This window comes from Lepidothrix coronata, unplaced genomic scaffold (genome assembly GCF_001604755.1).
Source record: "Lepidothrix coronata isolate B3197 unplaced genomic scaffold, Lepidothrix_coronata-1.0 Scaffold266, whole genome shotgun sequence".
NCBI lineage: Eukaryota > Metazoa > Chordata > Aves > Passeriformes > Pipridae > Lepidothrix > Lepidothrix coronata.
This window is the reverse complement of record NW_016690446.1, coordinates 279025-295569: the sequence shown is the minus strand read 5'-3', so window position 1 is coordinate 295569 and position 16545 is coordinate 279025. Positions and strand designations below refer to the sequence as shown.

Here is a 16545-nt window from a genome sequence, read left to right as displayed (position 1 = left end):
TATTATTGCAAGATGTACTATATCTTGAGTGTGTGTGAAATTCACAGGGAAACTTTTCACAGGCTTTATTCAGAGTCCTACTCGATGGAAAACCTCCTTCTAAATCAGAAAGGAATTTAGTTTCCCATGAAGTTCTGAAAGACATAATTTATAGCAATTCAGGCACTAACCATCTTTCCAATCATCATGACGTAAGGTCCCAGATATTTGTTCACACCAAAGATATCTAGTACTCTAATGTACCAGAAAATGATATCTACGCAGTAAATCACTCTTCCATAACCCATGTAAGGCTGGTTCTGTAGGCGAAGAATTGCTCCTATAATAAATACTGAAATAGCCACCAGGTCAGTAATATTCCAGTATTCCTGGAGCCAAACTTTGACTTTTTGGCTCAGCTTGCCTGGCTCTGACATCAGAATCTGAAATAAAAAACAAACAAACAAACAAACAAAAAACATTAAAAAATCATTTAACAAAGAAATAATTAGAAAAAACCCCAACTTAACATTTTTGAAGTACTGTTCATGATAAAGACCAATCTTGTCATGTGCAACAGGTGTCTGAGACCTCCTCAATTGTCAGAAAATTTTATTTCAAGCAAGAATACTTTTAGTTACTGGCAGGCAAGATTTCCTTTTCACAGAATCATGAAATGATTTGTATTGGAAGGGATATATGAAGAGCATCTACTCCAAGCACCCTGCCATCAGCAGGGACACCTCCCACTATCCCAGGTTGCTCCAATCCCCATCTAACCTGGCCTTGGACACTTCCAGGGATGGGGCATCCCCAGCTTCTCAGGAAAACCTGTGCCAGGGCTTCACCACCCTCATTATAAACAATTTCTTCTTTATGTCCAATTGAAATCTACTTTCTTTCAGTTCGAAACTGCTGCCCCTCTTCCTGTCTCTACAGGCCTTTGTAAACAGTCTCTCTCTGTTTTCCTTACAAGTCCCTCTCAGCCTGTTTCCACAGCAGAGCTGTTCCAGTCCTCTGATCATTTTCCTGGCCCTCCTCTGAACCCCCTTTTCATATTTGTTCCTATTTTGGCTTTATTGATTAAAACCTTTTCTGCTGTAGGTTTTAATCAATAACATCTAAACCAGGAGATCTGGCTGACTGTCTTGGCATTCATATTTGTCTCCAAATACAGTTGGTATGAGACGTGGGAATTGTGAATTGGAGAAGGACAGGCCAAGTGCAAACCACACCACAGCACGTGAGCACTGCAGACGCTTTTATGCTTTCTTCACACAAAAGTAAGGGGCTGAGTCAGAGAGTACTGGCCAGTTGCCCCAAACACCTCTCTGCTGCAGCTCTCATCCAGGATCCCACCAGTAATAACAGACAGGACCTACTGGGATTCCTTCATGTGTTATGGCCCTGCCCCTCCTCAGAAATGCAGAGCAGAGTGACAACATTACTTTTCACTCCTGAACGCAGGGCACTTCTGCCTGAGCTCTTTGCCCAGTAAGAGAAGGGTTTAATGCATGGGAATGGGTTATAGATGGGTCATAACTCTGCAGCGATGGGGCAATTTGGGACTGTGAAAATGAGAATCTTCTCTCTCATATTTGGTTTCTCAACCCTTAGCACAAGTCCATCCATTACCAACTTCTAAGAGGGAGCTTCATTGTAAGGGTTGTGAGATGTTGGTATGGTCAGACTTTACCTCTCTTACTTTCTCCAAAGCCAAGGTCACAATGTAGGAGATGACAATCCATTCCTGGACTGATGGCCACCGTTCCATCCGCACCAAGATGATATAATTAAATAACATCAAGTAACCAAGGTATGATATCTACCAAAAAAAAAATTCCTTTATGGATTTTAGGTGACAGATCCCAGTTCTCCCACAGTTAGGCAGTATTAAAAGCCCCTTGCATTCGTTTCCCTACTAATTTTGCTAATTGTGACCTTCACACATGTATGAACCCATATGTTGAGGCTCTGTGTGAAATATTCAGCTGCTGAAGACCCTTCCATGCACAGGAAGAAATTTTTTCTTCTCTGAAGGAAGCAGTCCTCCTGCAATGCCCCTCCATAGCTGCCAGGCACACTGGCAGAGGCCATAGGCCTCCAGCAGCTAAAGGAACCCCAGATGCTGTGGAACATATGATCCAGACAGCTGAATTATCTCATTTGTTGAAAGAAGAAAAACAGCAATTCTAAAGCCCTCTAAATCAGGTCATTTGTGCATGAGGCTTTTTTAACCTATGAAAAAGTAATTTCTTTACACTGTGAAAAACTCACTGTGGAAAACTCCACAAAAGAGTATGGCGTAATAAACACTTGAAGAAAAGCACCAAGATCAGTGTTTACAGAGCCATAGTGTTGTCTACTCTCTTATATGGTTCCGAATCATGGGTCATCTACCACCACCACCTGCGTCTCCTAGAACGCTTCCATCAACGCTGCCTCCGTTCAATCTTAAACATCCACTGGTCAGATTATGTGACCAATACATCTGTTCTAGAGCAAGCAGCTATCACAAGTATTGAGGCCATGTTACTGAGAACGCAGCTGCGATGGGCAGGGCATGTCTCAAGGATGAAGGACCAACCACCGCCTCCCTAAGATCCTGCTCTATGGTGAACTTGCCACCGGCTGCCACATGAGAGGAGCCCCGAAGAAAAGATACAAGGACTCCCTGAAACAACATCTCAGCCTTGGCCATATTGATCACCATAACTGGTCTACTCTGGCCTCCAGGCGGGAGGCCTGGAGACACACCATCTATAACGCAGTTGTCTCCTTCGAGAACACACGCAGGATCACTCTCGAGGAAAAAAGGCAGCGCAGAAAGAACCGTGTATTGCAGAATACACCATCTAAGGAGTCTTTCTGCTGTGCCTTTTGCAATCGGATATGTCTGTCACGTATCGGCCTCATAAGCCACCAACGTGCCTGTAGCAAATGTGGATAGAGCCTTCCCAAATCTTCGTTCGCGAAGCTTAGCCATGATGATGATGATGGTGATGATGAACACTGTGAAATCATGTTGAATACTTTTCTTTGAAATTAAATAGTAATTTTGCTTTTAGATCATTAATACAGGCAGCAGAAAGGGATCAGTGCAGTGTTTTGTGATTACAAGGTGCTAAAACTAAAAGCCTACATATTATTATGAGCTACCAGGTATCCAGCATCCTAACTTTGAATAAAAAAGAAACCAGTATCTAGGGCACACAAAAAATGAATAAGCAGTAGCATTTATACATTTTCTGTTTTATTATAACTGAGTTTGGCACCAGATAATTCTTGATGCACTTAATAGAAAATTAGATGCTTGCCAAACATTATTTTCATTTAGATTGATTTTAATTATTTAAATGAAAGTACCTATTAAGTCTTAGCAGACTGGGATTTGTGCTTCCATCTGGGCTGCACTCAGGTGAGCAGCAGAGCAAATGGCAAGCACTGTCACTGTGGGATCTCTTCTTGGCTCCTAAAGTGTATTTCAATGCAGAACAGGAACCAGGACCTTTTGGAAAGCAAAAGAATCCAGCCTAGTTTGGGTGGAGTGACTGCATTGTGGAGCTTGCACTGACGTTGGGGTATGATCAGTCACACAGAGCCTCCTTCAAAGCATGTAGGAGCTTCAGAGACTGACAGCATAAGCTTCAGTTATTCATTTTGTTTCACTGCCTTTTTATCTGAATAAAGGGAGTGCTTTACTCATCAGATCCCACGGAAGTTAGTACTATATTTATTTATTTATTACTCGGTTCTTATTTTTACATTGAAATCCTTTTGGTTTCACACGTGTGAGAGAAATGATCACTATCCATTTAATCATCATGACTTACTGTGTAGAACCAAAATTTGACAATAGGTGCATTATAGAATTCATAGATCTTTGTTCCAATTGGAAGGCTCTTTTGTTTTTTCTTTCCATTCTCTTCATCACCTTTTCGGGAGCCTGTATCTGCATTTGCATCCTGGAAGACCAAAGTTGTCAGATTTCATCAATATACAGTTGTAAAAATAGAAGCTTTTCCTCAACCAACTGATAACTCTGCAGTGATTCCCCTGAGCAACACACCTCTTTTAAAAAATACAAAAATAGCAATTCTGTAAATATGTGGAACTACAAAGACAATTTACATGCCCTTAGAATCCAGTTTGTACATTCCCCAAACTCTTCACAGATTTTTATCCCACAGAGGTAGTTGAGATTTACCTGAGTGACCTATAGCATAATCAGAAAAGTCAGAAAACTGAGCACTATTGAGATATTAGAACTTTCTAATACTCTCCATTACTGACCGCATTTTCCTCCTCCTTTTCTTTGCCTTCCTCATTTTCTCTTGATGTCTGGTAGGAATAATCATCATAACTCCGATACTCGAGGAAAAGGATGGTGGGAGGGAAGAGAATCCCCATTATAACCTGTAAACAAGAAAGAATTCAACTCAATATTAATTTACATTATAGATTTCATAACAAGGCAAATCCCATAAACAAAATTTTCTTTTGTATAGTATTCAAGATATTGTGCTATCCTCAAACTACAGAAATGAGTAAGTAGTTCATATGAAGCAATAAGGTATTCTATGAAAATATGGCACCCTGAAAAGCCTCTCATCTCCACAAATACTCTGCAATTAAGAAACTGTGCTGCTAAATTAGTGTTATCTAAAGAAACATTATGGAATAGACACAATGGTGGTTAGAAAAGGGGTCATGTTTGTTACTGGAGTTTATAGTAACTTTAGTTAGCTACTATAATTAGTTTTAATAGTTAAAAAAACCTATGAAAGGTAAAAGAAGTTTTGCAGATAGCACTGGAGGAATTCTTTTACTATATGAGATTGCTTGGATGAAGAAACACAAGTCAAAGTACAGAAAAGGAGCAGAGAAAAGAATGCAGCTGATGAAACTAGAACATCAGGAGGTTGATTAATTCTTTGGAGAAGAGAAAGGAAGATAATAAACAGATTTAGAAAGCACCATGTTGCAATCTGAAAGGCAGGACACTTGTCTGAAGATTTTAAACAGTTTTAAGAGGGAGACATGGGAAAGTGGAAATAAATTGAGAATGACAGAGACAGTGCAATGTGTGTGTCAGAAGACTTGGGAGTACAACCTGCAAAGACAGATGCGGCACTTTGTCAGCAAGGGGGGATTTGAGGAAATAAGGAGGTGAGACTGAAGGCAGCACCAGCAGGATGGGCCTCCAGATGGGTGACAGCAAGTGCATAATACAGCAAGGAAAGGATTATATTCACATGAAAACATACACAAGCAAGCACTGCTCTGCTTCCTTAATGTTGACTCACTGATGTTTCTCTTTTGTGCCAGCCCCCTCACATTACTCATTTTTTTGTAAATCCAACAATTGGGAAATACTACAATCAGTAAGAGAGACTGCATCATCAAATCGCAGAGGAGCAACATAAAAATCACAGTTTCACACAATGCAATTGCACAGATTTCACTCTGCAACACTGAGTCGACTTTGTGTCTTCTGGTACAATATTGAACAATATAAGAAGCATGTGCCCGCATCTGGTTCATTTTATCTCCCTTCCCATTGCATAGATCCCTAATGGAGATCTTTTTACTTGTATCCAACTAATATTTAATCAAATGAATATGTTCTCAATTAACAGATCTCATGCTTTATTGAAAGCCACAACTTCTCTCTCAGATTCCAGTCATGTTGAGTCTTTCATGGAGTTATATTTTCCTTTGTCATGCGGTAATATTCCTTAGATATGCTGATTTTGGAAACAAAAGAACTTAGCATTAAAACAGGTTATGTTCTTAAAAATCTCCCCTTAGTCAGGCGATTTTGCCTGTGCACTCTGTCCCAGGCAGTGTTAATGCCCCAAACCACCCTTGACCCTGTCCCTGCACAGAGGTACCTTCAGGCCGGGGTTCTTCCGCATGCGCAGGCGCCCCATCCACATGTCCGTCAGGAGCATCTGGCTGCACGTGTGAGCAATGAAGTCCCTGTGCTTGGCTGCCACAGCCAACTTCAGGCAGGTAGAATTACTCCAGTTTTTCAGTTCGTAGGTCAGTAGTTTCATGGCAATCTGCTCATCGTGTTTATAGGACTGATCCAAGAGTTCAACAGCCAGCTGGCCAAAATCTCTGGAAGATACAAGAAAAGTCTGGTGATGTTTGACTTAGAAATCAGTGTTTGCTTGCACTCATGGTTTTGATTCTGTTCACAGGGCATCATGTTTATCCACATACATGTACAATGACAAGAACAACTGAATCTCAAGCTTGATTTGTTTCAAACAAATTGTTAATGACCCCAGAGAATTTGCTTAGACCAGTAACATCTTGAGGCCAGTTTAGGCATATCATCAGATACCCCTTAATTTACGTGAGTAAATTCTGAAAATAACTTTATGAAATAAAACTAGCTAGTTATACAGAGAGAGAAGCCGAAAAAAGAATGCATTCTGTCAGAAAAAAATGTGAGTCTTCTCCTCGCTAGTGTTGCCTTGCAATACTGAGACCACGTTTTGCCTTGTTTATTGTTGATAAATTGGCTCCAAATGGCCTTTTCTGTGACTATATTCTAGAAATAAATGGTACTTTACTAAAAGTAAAGCTTGTCAGTAGGTCACACAACCCCTTGTATCAAGTAGGTATAAAGTCTGTTCTGCATCTACTAACTTGGAGTTGTTGTCCAGATCCTGAGAGATGTCATCCACCAGCTCACTCTCAGAAGACTCATGGGCCATAGACTTGTACAGCTTACAGGCCACAAGTGCCTTGGCCATGGATTCCTCCCCTCTCTGCCACAGGAAGAGGGCCATCTTCTGCCGCTTCATCAGCACGGCCCACACCATCAGCTCATGGAAGGGGTACTGAAAGCGGCTCACTTCGGGGTCATCCACATCAATATCAATCTCTTCCTCCTTTTTTTTCTTTTTCTTCTTCCCTTTGGTGGGAGGCTCATCATCCTGGGAAGAAAAAAGAAAAATTGTTCCCATCAGTCTTTAACAGCCCACCTGACAAGGGCACCATGCACAGAACAAGTACTGAGAGGACACATTAATACTTAGAGTTCTAACTTGGTTTTGCTGTTTGCTAGAATGAACCAATAGCATGGGACATATGGGACATGGGACATGAGCATGCACTGGGCAAGCACACACAGCTTCAGGTTTTAGTCAGGGCACCGTTCCTTGCACACGTAATTCCGAGTCACCCATCCTGGGCAAGGGCAGTAGGACCTTTTGGTTCTGAAGGCATCCCTTCACACTGCACTGTGCATACATCTCCACCACATGTGGAAGTGCACCAGTTGTGCCAAGGGAGCTCTAACAAAGCTGAATGAATACGTTCCCCTGTCATTTCTCATTCCGTATGTCTGTGTCCATCCCTGAAGAACAGGGATACCTGCACATCTCACGGGTTCCCAGTCAGCTTTCAGACCCACATGCAGGTGGAGTGGCAACATGCAAATGGAAAAGACGGGCAGAGTCCTTTAGAACAGCAAGATACCAAAGGGAGTGTTCACCTGGGAATAAGCAATCTCCTCTTATGTGTGCAGTGCAAACAGAAGGTATAAGGATCCCATGTCTTAAAGGGATAGGGAGGATGGAAGTAACTGAAGGGAAGTAGTGACAATGAAGCAGGATCCTGAAGGGAGAAAAGCCATGATTGGGAAAATTAGGGTTTAAATAATGTAGGAAGAACAATGCATATATAGGTGTAGACAGCTCATCATCATTCTAGACCTGGATTCCAACCTCAGAAGTGGATTGCAAGTAAAAGAATTACTATTCTACAAAGTCAGTCCTTGTTTTCAACAAAACACTGTTTTTCAACAAAACACTATTTTTCAACAAAATATGAACTTAAATTCAAGTTCAGAGTTCAGCCTCACACCTCAGGCTTCCAAAGATGACTCTTCAGTCAGCAATTAAGCATGCAGTTTTAAGAACTTCAGCAGTTTTAAGAACTGCAAGTGGTGACCTCTGTCTCTTACAGTAATTCAAGTGTCATTAATTACATGAAGAAGTGTTGAGCCTCTCTGAAGCACAGGACATAAAATCTCAAATGGAGATTTGAGAATCTCTCACTAAGAAAATCTTCTCACTAAGAAAATAATAATAATAATAAAAACCTAGGTAAGAAAGACAAAGTGTTGACAAGTCTAAAATTCTTCTTTTAGAGCTGCTAATACCGAAAATCAAAATCCCAAAACAGCTGAAGTCGCATCAATTTACTGCCCACTTCAGCAGAAAAAATATTAAATTTTCTTTTCGCTTTTCCTTCTCTTGGAAGAAGGGAGTGGGCTATACCTGCTGTCAAGTGGAGAGGGCGCTTGGGTTTGTGCCACATTGAGCATTTGAAAGAAAATCAAAATGTGCTTTTGGAGAAGCACTGTGGTCAATGCTGACCAGAGAGGGTCACACCTCTGAGGGGCTGAGCTTTCGACCTTGAGCCGTTAGAAAAAGGGAAGCAGATCAGAGAGGTTAAACATAACATGGACTTTCTCTGTAGAGAAAAAGGCTCCTTATCTGCTTGGGGAAAAAGAGGCGTTTGTGTGTGGGTATGATTCACATCAAATATAACATAAGGGATGTCCACACCCTGTGCTTGAACACTCTCACATTAATAAAAGCACACTTCCCAAGGAGTATGCCTGGCCCCGTGCTGGCAGTGCTTTCCTGGTCTATTGTAATACTTTTTTTTCAGAAACAGAAGCAACTACCACCAAAACAGAGTGAGTTTTTGGGCATCATCTCAGATTTGTTTTTGCTCAATTACACATTTCTGCAGACACACAAGTAATTGATGCAGGAGCTGGATCCAAATTCTGGATCAGCCCATCATTCACAAAGCATGGTGCCATCACAGTAGCAAGATGTTTTATAGTGGAGAACAGCAGCTGGCGTGTCTGACCACCTTGATTTTTCACTCCAGTTAAAGGTTTTCTCTATGATAAAACTTCATCAGCCCAGAAATTGCTATTTCATGGTTAAAGGAGATTTCACCATAAGTAGCACTGCTGGATCACATTCTCTTTTCAATATCATCAATGTTCACACATGAATGATAAAATCTACAGTATGTTCCAACATGAAACATGTTATTACATAATAGAGCTAAAAATTGCCTGAAGACTACTGAACAGAGCTTTAAGCAGTTCTAAGGATGCTACTCATAAAAAAATGGTCAGAAGTATTTCATAGAATGTTTGCAAAATGGAATATCCTGTCCAGTTGAAATTTACTTAAAGTCATAATGAAAAAGTTAAGAGCAAGAACAGAACTGAATCAAGAAATGTTCTGATAAAGCAGTATTTTACAACAAATCCAACTTACCTCCATGCCTAGTAGTTTAAGAGCTTTTGGCTGAATATTAAAAAATAGAAAAGAAAAATCAGTTAGATGGAAGAGAAAATTCAAAGACCAAACAATACCAAGCAAAACCATTTTCATCTACAAATGCACAATATTTACTATAAACTTACTATTCTAAATAATTGTACCAATCATCATCATCATCATCACTACTCTCCCTTTTAATTGTATTTGCAGGAATGCAATGGGTTAGCAAATATTTTCTATGCTGCACCTAAGTGAAAGATTTTGGTTCAAATGGAAGAGTTAAATGAATTAGTCAATAATATATTGCTTTGAGAATTAAAATCACCATATGGTCACCAAAGCTGAAAAAAAAAGTGCTTCTAAGCACACCACAGTCAGAAATGCTTGGATTGTAAACTCCTGGAATAGGAGGAAATTCCCCTCCAGATAAGTGTATTCACCACCTCTCGTGTCCTCCCATCCTTTAACAGAGATGTCTGACAGGTTTCTTATGTAACTTCCCTACTGGAGCTCTTTGTTCAATCTTACAGCATTCCTTTAGAATTTAGCATGCAATGTTTAACAAAAATGAAGGAACGGAGTACTACTTATTTTTTACCATCAGCACGATGCCCACATCCAGAATGAACTCATTCTTACCCTCTTTGGTCCAAATAAATTATTATAAAGAGTCCGAAAACTTTTCCGGGTGTAGTTGCAGCGATAAGCTCCACCCATGAGATATTCAAGTACCAGACCAATATCTATTAGGCTGATATGATAATCTGGTGGAAGATTTCCCTACCAAAAAAAAAGACAATAAATTAATAAGGACTTTGGATAAGGAAACATAACACAGATTAAATTGCGTGGCTAGACATATGTTATGTTTAAATTGGCACATGGGTATTATTTACAACCACTGGATTCAGTATCTGAATATTTGTATGAAATTATTGCTGATTCACATCATGAAAATTTTTGGGGTCATATTTTCTTGGTTTTGTTGTTGGCAGTTTTTATAGCTGTGAACAAATTCATTTGTTTTACCCCTACACTGTGTCAGTGTCCATACAAGTCTGCATTGTTTGCAAGGGTTATATTGGTGAAATTAAGTAACTTTGTACTGATTATCAATAATCCAGCATAAAAGCATGACCTAATTTTATGGTGAATATCAAGCATACTTTACACACTTTTTAATGGAAAATAATATTCCATCATATTATCTCCAGTTAATACTACACTGCAGACCATGATTAATGTGCAGCCCAGAATCAAAGTAAAAGGCAAACTAGAATTTCCATGGTTACACCTAAAACTGGAGAGTTGTCCTGACTGTCAGAACTGGGAGCTGCAAATGCTGCATTACTGTCCCAGCCACATCCTACAGCAATAACTGTTCTACAGCACCACTGAGCAGCTGCTAGGAGGACACAACTAAGGAATACATCCTAAGGAAGGGATACATCCTAAGGAAGCGTCACCTCCAAGTTAACCCAACTGAATCCCCGGGACTGCCGCTGCAGGAGGAGCCATGGAAATGCAGTGGAGGAGGGGAGAGACAGACAGAGCACAATGCAGAGGAACATTAGTGACACTCAGAGACAATGCTGAATGAGAGAAGCAGATTAATATGAATTATACATTAACCCAGTACTGAATAATTCCCACATCTGAACCTCTCGGGAATGACAGGGAGTTTTTCTTGCAAAAAGGAGTACAGACAATTTAATGCAGCTGAATTTTACTGAATAAAAGCTTCAAAACCTTAAAGAGATCAAATATGACAAATCTTACAATAACCGTCCCTATTCACAGATAATGAACAAATTTACATGTAATGGAAACAAATGAATAACAAATTTAGGACAGAATAGATTTTTTCCCAGGAAAGAAGGAGTGATGGGAGAAAAGTAACTAAAATACACACAAGGAAACAAACAAAAGGGAACAAATTTTATGTTCATGAATGGGGCTTCTAGATAACCTACAGGCATTTCCTTCCATTCCTCCTTTGTAAATCCTACATCGGGAGGTTCTTGTAGAGAAAAACAAAACCTAAATCTCAAATGCCATATCACACTACCGGGAGCTTAAAAAACTTAATTTTTAAATGATTACCGGGGCACACTCAATTTAGACTGACATCACTGTTTGTCACAAGCAGATATTTATCTTTCCTTTCCTTAAGAGCTGCCATCTAATTTCAAATGTCTGCTTTCCCCCCTGCTGTGCTGCTTTTACTGTTGACTCACAGGTCTAATGCAATCATGCAAATGCAACACTGCCATTAGTAGAACTTACCTTTTTCACATCTCTGACCAGCAAATGCAGCGTATTTGGTGGACCCAATCTCTGAAACAAAAATAATTCACGGTCCATCAGAACTTCAATTCTTCAGGTTCTTGCCAAACACAAATATAAATCTGGCACCATAAGCAGAACTTTAGACAACCATGTGCTACCAGACTCCAGAGGGGTGAAAAGAAGGAACTGGGTACAGTGACAAACACATTTCTATCAAGAGCTGTGTGAACCCTTTTTTATAACCCTTCCTGTGCTGATTCAAGTCACAGCACTCAAATCACCAGCACTTGTTGGTATTGTCTGAACTTGCACTTGCTGCAGGAGCCATGAAGGCACTGGAGGACTAGACTGAGGTTATATTTTGTATGAATGCTGCTCTAGACTAACTGCCACTTAAATGACAGAAAGAAAGACAGCCTAGAAAAGCCACATTCCAAATGAACTTGCTGTGGATCAGGTAGGAGAGAATTTGAATAAAGAAGTATGATGTTCCCCAGCTTTGTGAAAAATTTTGCTTTGCTGGGCCACAATGAAAAATGGTACTGACTTCTGCCATGTGCTAAAATAAAAGATGTTGTGTAAGTGCTTTACCAAATTTAGAGTCTGATTTCAATAATATTAAAACACACAAACATGAAAAAATAATTGAGATTCAAAGGAGATGGCCACTCCTGACTGGTCATTAAATTTTGACTATCCACATTAGTTCTTTTAGGTGTTGTGAACGTGCATTTTAAATACATCACTATATTTACATAACAAACTGCAATAGCTTCTGAAAGCAATGGGACACTGTGTAGTAGCAATGGCTCCCTTTACTGCTATCCATTACCTGTGTGATGTCAGGGTTAGAACTTTTTGGAAAAACAAGCATATCTCAGAAGGAGAAGAAGAAGAAAAAGGCATTTTATTATTTCTGGTCACTCACAGTATTATAAAGTTCCTCCAGGCGAGGAATAGTCAGGAAGTGCTGCATATTCACTCCATTCTCAATAAGCAGTTTCACAAAGTCCACTCGATCCAGAACCAGTGCGTCCAGCATGGCCTGCTCCAGGGAATTCACCTGGAGTGCAGAATGGTGAATGAGAGACCACATGAGTACAGAAGAGTTGGCTGGCCAACAACCACAAACACTTTCATTGCTTAGGATATCCCTGAGTTCCCAAATACATGGATTAATCTGTGAGTGAAAAGGAATTTAGAGGATAACATTGTACCCATGTGCACATCAGTAGAGATGGTAGAGTTCTCCAATGAGGTCTTGGCTGAGAAGAGAGCAGGGACAGAAACTTTTAGCAATACAGCTGTAGCATTCAGTCTTTCAACTTGTAGCTTTCAATTATATTGTTCAGTATTTTTAATTAAATCAGGCATATTATGCTTGACACATTATGTGAAAAAGGGATTTACTTGCTCAGCATGACAGGAACAAGTCAAAATAACACAGAGGCAGAAGGATAAGGATGCTCACTGGTATTCTTGTTTCCTTCTGACAAGTGCAGGGAAGGAAATGCTACAGGTAAGCACTGACTTGTACTCTGGAGGAATGGCTGCATGTGGTGCACATGGGATGAGAGAGGGATTCCTGCCACAAAGATTGAACAACATCCCTGCACAATCTACTGCTGATACTACGGGAATGTGCAAATGAGAATCCTGTAGAAAGAAAATGTGTATTTTCCTTCTCTCCCTGTCCCTCAGGATGAAAGAAACAATTTTCAACAGTTTCAGTGCAAATACTTTCATCTTACCCAGTTGAGGAGTTCAAGCTTTCTTGGGTCTGTTTCTTCTTCTGGTTCTTCTTTTCCTTTTCCTCCCTTTTTCTTTCCTTTTCCTTTCCCTCTGGCTCCTTTAGTCTGAGGTGCTGGAGATTTCTTTTCCTTCTCAGGAGCTGTACCATCAGAAGCTGTAAGGCTTCCTATAGGCTGTATTTATAATGCATTAAAAGGGTTAGAAATCTAATTTATCCTACAGTGATTATTTAACTGGATACACTCCTACTGAACTTCCTCCCCCGTCACCACTTCTAACCTTTCAACTAAAAATGGTAATTTCCTTAAGTATAAGGACCTTCTTGTACACTCACAACTCTGCACTTTTCCTAAAGCTGTTATGTCGATGGAGTCAATAACACAGAGTCAAAGCAGTGAAGTAGGGAGACTGTGAAGGATTTCTCTCAAAGAATAAAACCAGTGCTGGAGGATTGTTACACTGCAGTTCCTTTGCTCTCAGTCAAAGCAATAGCTGTCAAAATAAATAGCAGCAAGAGCTGGACAGAAAGAACTCAACAAGAATGCTGCATGATGCCAAGTAGCATCCAACAGTGCAGAGGCAGAAAGCAGAGGACAGAGGGCCACTCACTGGTTCATTGACTTCTGCAGGCAGCACTTGCATTCATACCCTCGGAGACACACTTGGGCTTTCCAGGGCCCTCCCCTTCCCAGCCCAGGTGCCCAAGGCAGGCAGGCACACATGGATCCCACTGCTTGGCTGTCACTGGGAGGCTTAACGTGCTCCAGCAAACACTGAGGTTGTGTCACCTCCACAGACATGTTACCTGGATCACAACTGCCTGTGCTCTGCACAGAGACCTTCAGGACCAAGACTTTAACAAGGCTTGTTTCTATTCCAAAGCCTGGACAAAACTGCAACTGCCAACTTGCATCCCAGGCTGGTCTGAAAGCAATCTTTGTGACTCTGGAATGGCAGTGAATCACAATGGGCTGACACTGTTTCCCCAGACTCCTGTGGATTAAAAGTTATGAACTAGGCCAAAGCAGTACCAGGTTTCAGCTGCTTGGTAGAACCCCAATCTAACCACTATAATATGGAGGTTGGAACATTCCACCCAATTAAACATTTTATAGTAATAATATTTCATAATCTTTAGGATTATTGAATCCTCTCTGTATAAGTACTGTAATGAACCTTGAATATTGGAAACATCACATTACTAGAAGTGAAGAAATAAAACTGCATATGCAGCAACATTTGTTTAAATTTAATTATGTGGGCTTCCAAATGAAATAAATCTCTCCACTATGTATAGCATGCACACGAATGGTATGCCTTTGAGTGTCATTTTATTGCATAGTTGCAGGAAAGACAACTACGTGAAAAATCCACCAAAATTCTTTCCCTTTATTCTTACAGCCTCTTTCAGGCTGGTCTCCTGACAACACAGTAATTCAGCACCAGATGGTTCACACATTAAAGCAAAAAGCATTGATACAGTGAGACATGAAATTGGAGGATTTTAGAAGATTTTAGTTACACAGATGAACCGCAGTGTTTCACCACTGACTTCATCAACTAGTGCAGCATTCAACTCCAATAAATTGAGAAATAAAATGCAATTTCAGGACCTAAAGCTTTACTGAAGATCTGTTTCTTAGTTCATCTGGCACAGCTCTGCCTATCAGAAGCTGGTTCTTTGCAATGGTTTCTTCTGTGCATCAGGGAATTGCTCCATTAATCCAAATAGAGATTTTCACAGCTGTGAATGAAGTGAGCAACAGAATTCCTTCGAAACAGATCCACGAATTTCCTTGCTGTACACTTTAATAGGTAGCTGGGGATCTTGCCAGCTGCTGGCACATGTCAATGACACAGCCAGTGGTAAAGCAGGTCCAGGTAACCATTGCCAGTGCATCCTACAGGTCCACTGGGGTGACCAGGACTGCTATTGTCCCATTTTGTGTAAGGCCACAGGTTGTTCCCAGTGAACGCTTTTTGGTTTAGGGCTTTTTTCCTTTCAAATCCCACAAGGATTCTTAAATTGCAGAATAGTTAGGGATGGAAGGGCCCCCTGGAGATACCCCAGTCCCACCCCCTGCCCAGGTAGGGTCACCTGGGCAGGTGACACAGGGACGTCCAGGTGGGTTTGAACATCTCCAGAGAGGAGACTCCACGGCCTCCCTGGGCAGCTGTTCAGGGCTCTGCTACCCTCAGTGGAAAGAAGTTCTCCCTCCTGTTGAGGTGGAACTCCTTGAGTTTTAGTTTATGGCCATTGCTCCCCGTCCTGTCACAGGGCACCACCGAAAAGAGTCTGGAGCCATCCCCATGGCACCCACCTGTGAGATATTTATAATTATTAATAAGATCCCTTCTCAGTCTTCTCTCCAGACTGAACAGGCCCAGCTCCCTCAGCCTTTCCTCATAAGAGAGATGCTCCAGTCCCTTGATCTTTGTTGCCCTCCACTGGCCTCACTCCAGGAGCTCCATGTCTCTCTGGGCTGAGGAGCCCAGGACTGGACACGGCACTGCAGATGTGCCTCACCAGGGCTGAGCAGAGGGGCAGGATCACCTCCCTCGACCTGTTGGCAGTGCTCTTCCTGATGCATCCCAGGATACTATTGGCCTTCTTGTCCCCTAGGGCACACTGCTGGCTCATGGACAGCTTGTCATCCACCAATACTCCCAGATCCTTCTCAGCAGAATTGGTCATCCCCCAACCTGTGCTGGTACCTGGGGTTATCCCTCCCCAGGTGCAGGGCCCCACACTTGCCTTTGTTGAACTTCATTAGGTTTGTCTCTGCCCAACTCTCCAGGTTATTTTTCTGCTTGTCATGAAATTGCTTTTCTTTCTCTCACAGAGATTAAATTATTGCTAAACATTTGCAAATGACAGTATAAAACTTTCAAAACAAATATGATGTTCTTATTTAATTAACAGCACAAACCAGAATTCAATATTGAAAATCCGAAGTGTGAATATTACACAATTTAAATTTACTTTGAACTTCTGACAAACAGTATGAGTAGGAAAACTTTGTCTTACTGGCCAGTGGTGTCCAAAGACAAAGATTTGGCTGCGTGCAATGTCCACACGATTCCAGGCCAAAGCCAAGCTGAGCTGGTCTGGAGCAGATGCATTGGTACCTAAAGGGAAACACACAGATATTTAGTATTTCATACATGATGAAACAAGATTGGACAACTTTCTGTA

At 41.0% G+C, this 16545-nt stretch overlaps 1 protein-coding gene across 1 annotated transcript in view; it reads right to left on the bottom strand.

The window, feature by feature from the left end:
- The window catches only part of TRPM1 (transient receptor potential cation channel subfamily M member 1), a 98877-nt gene that overhangs the window by 12192 nt on the left and 70140 nt on the right, over positions 1 to 16545 (bottom strand). Inside the window, exons 14-25 of the mRNA XM_017835888.1 lie at positions 16378 to 16478; positions 13349 to 13522; positions 12526 to 12660; positions 11595 to 11645; positions 9948 to 10088; positions 9303 to 9332; positions 6640 to 6929; positions 5874 to 6102; positions 4273 to 4395; positions 3813 to 3944; positions 1676 to 1804; positions 171 to 422 (exon numbers count right to left, since the gene is read on the bottom strand). Of these exons, the coding sequence (XP_017691377.1) occupies positions 171 to 422; positions 1676 to 1804; positions 3813 to 3944; positions 4273 to 4395; positions 5874 to 6102; positions 6640 to 6929; positions 9303 to 9332; positions 9948 to 10088; positions 11595 to 11645; positions 12526 to 12660; positions 13349 to 13522; positions 16378 to 16478 (1787 nt within the window). The remainder of the gene's footprint in view (positions 1 to 170; positions 423 to 1675; positions 1805 to 3812; positions 3945 to 4272; positions 4396 to 5873; positions 6103 to 6639; positions 6930 to 9302; positions 9333 to 9947; positions 10089 to 11594; positions 11646 to 12525; positions 12661 to 13348; positions 13523 to 16377; positions 16479 to 16545) is intronic.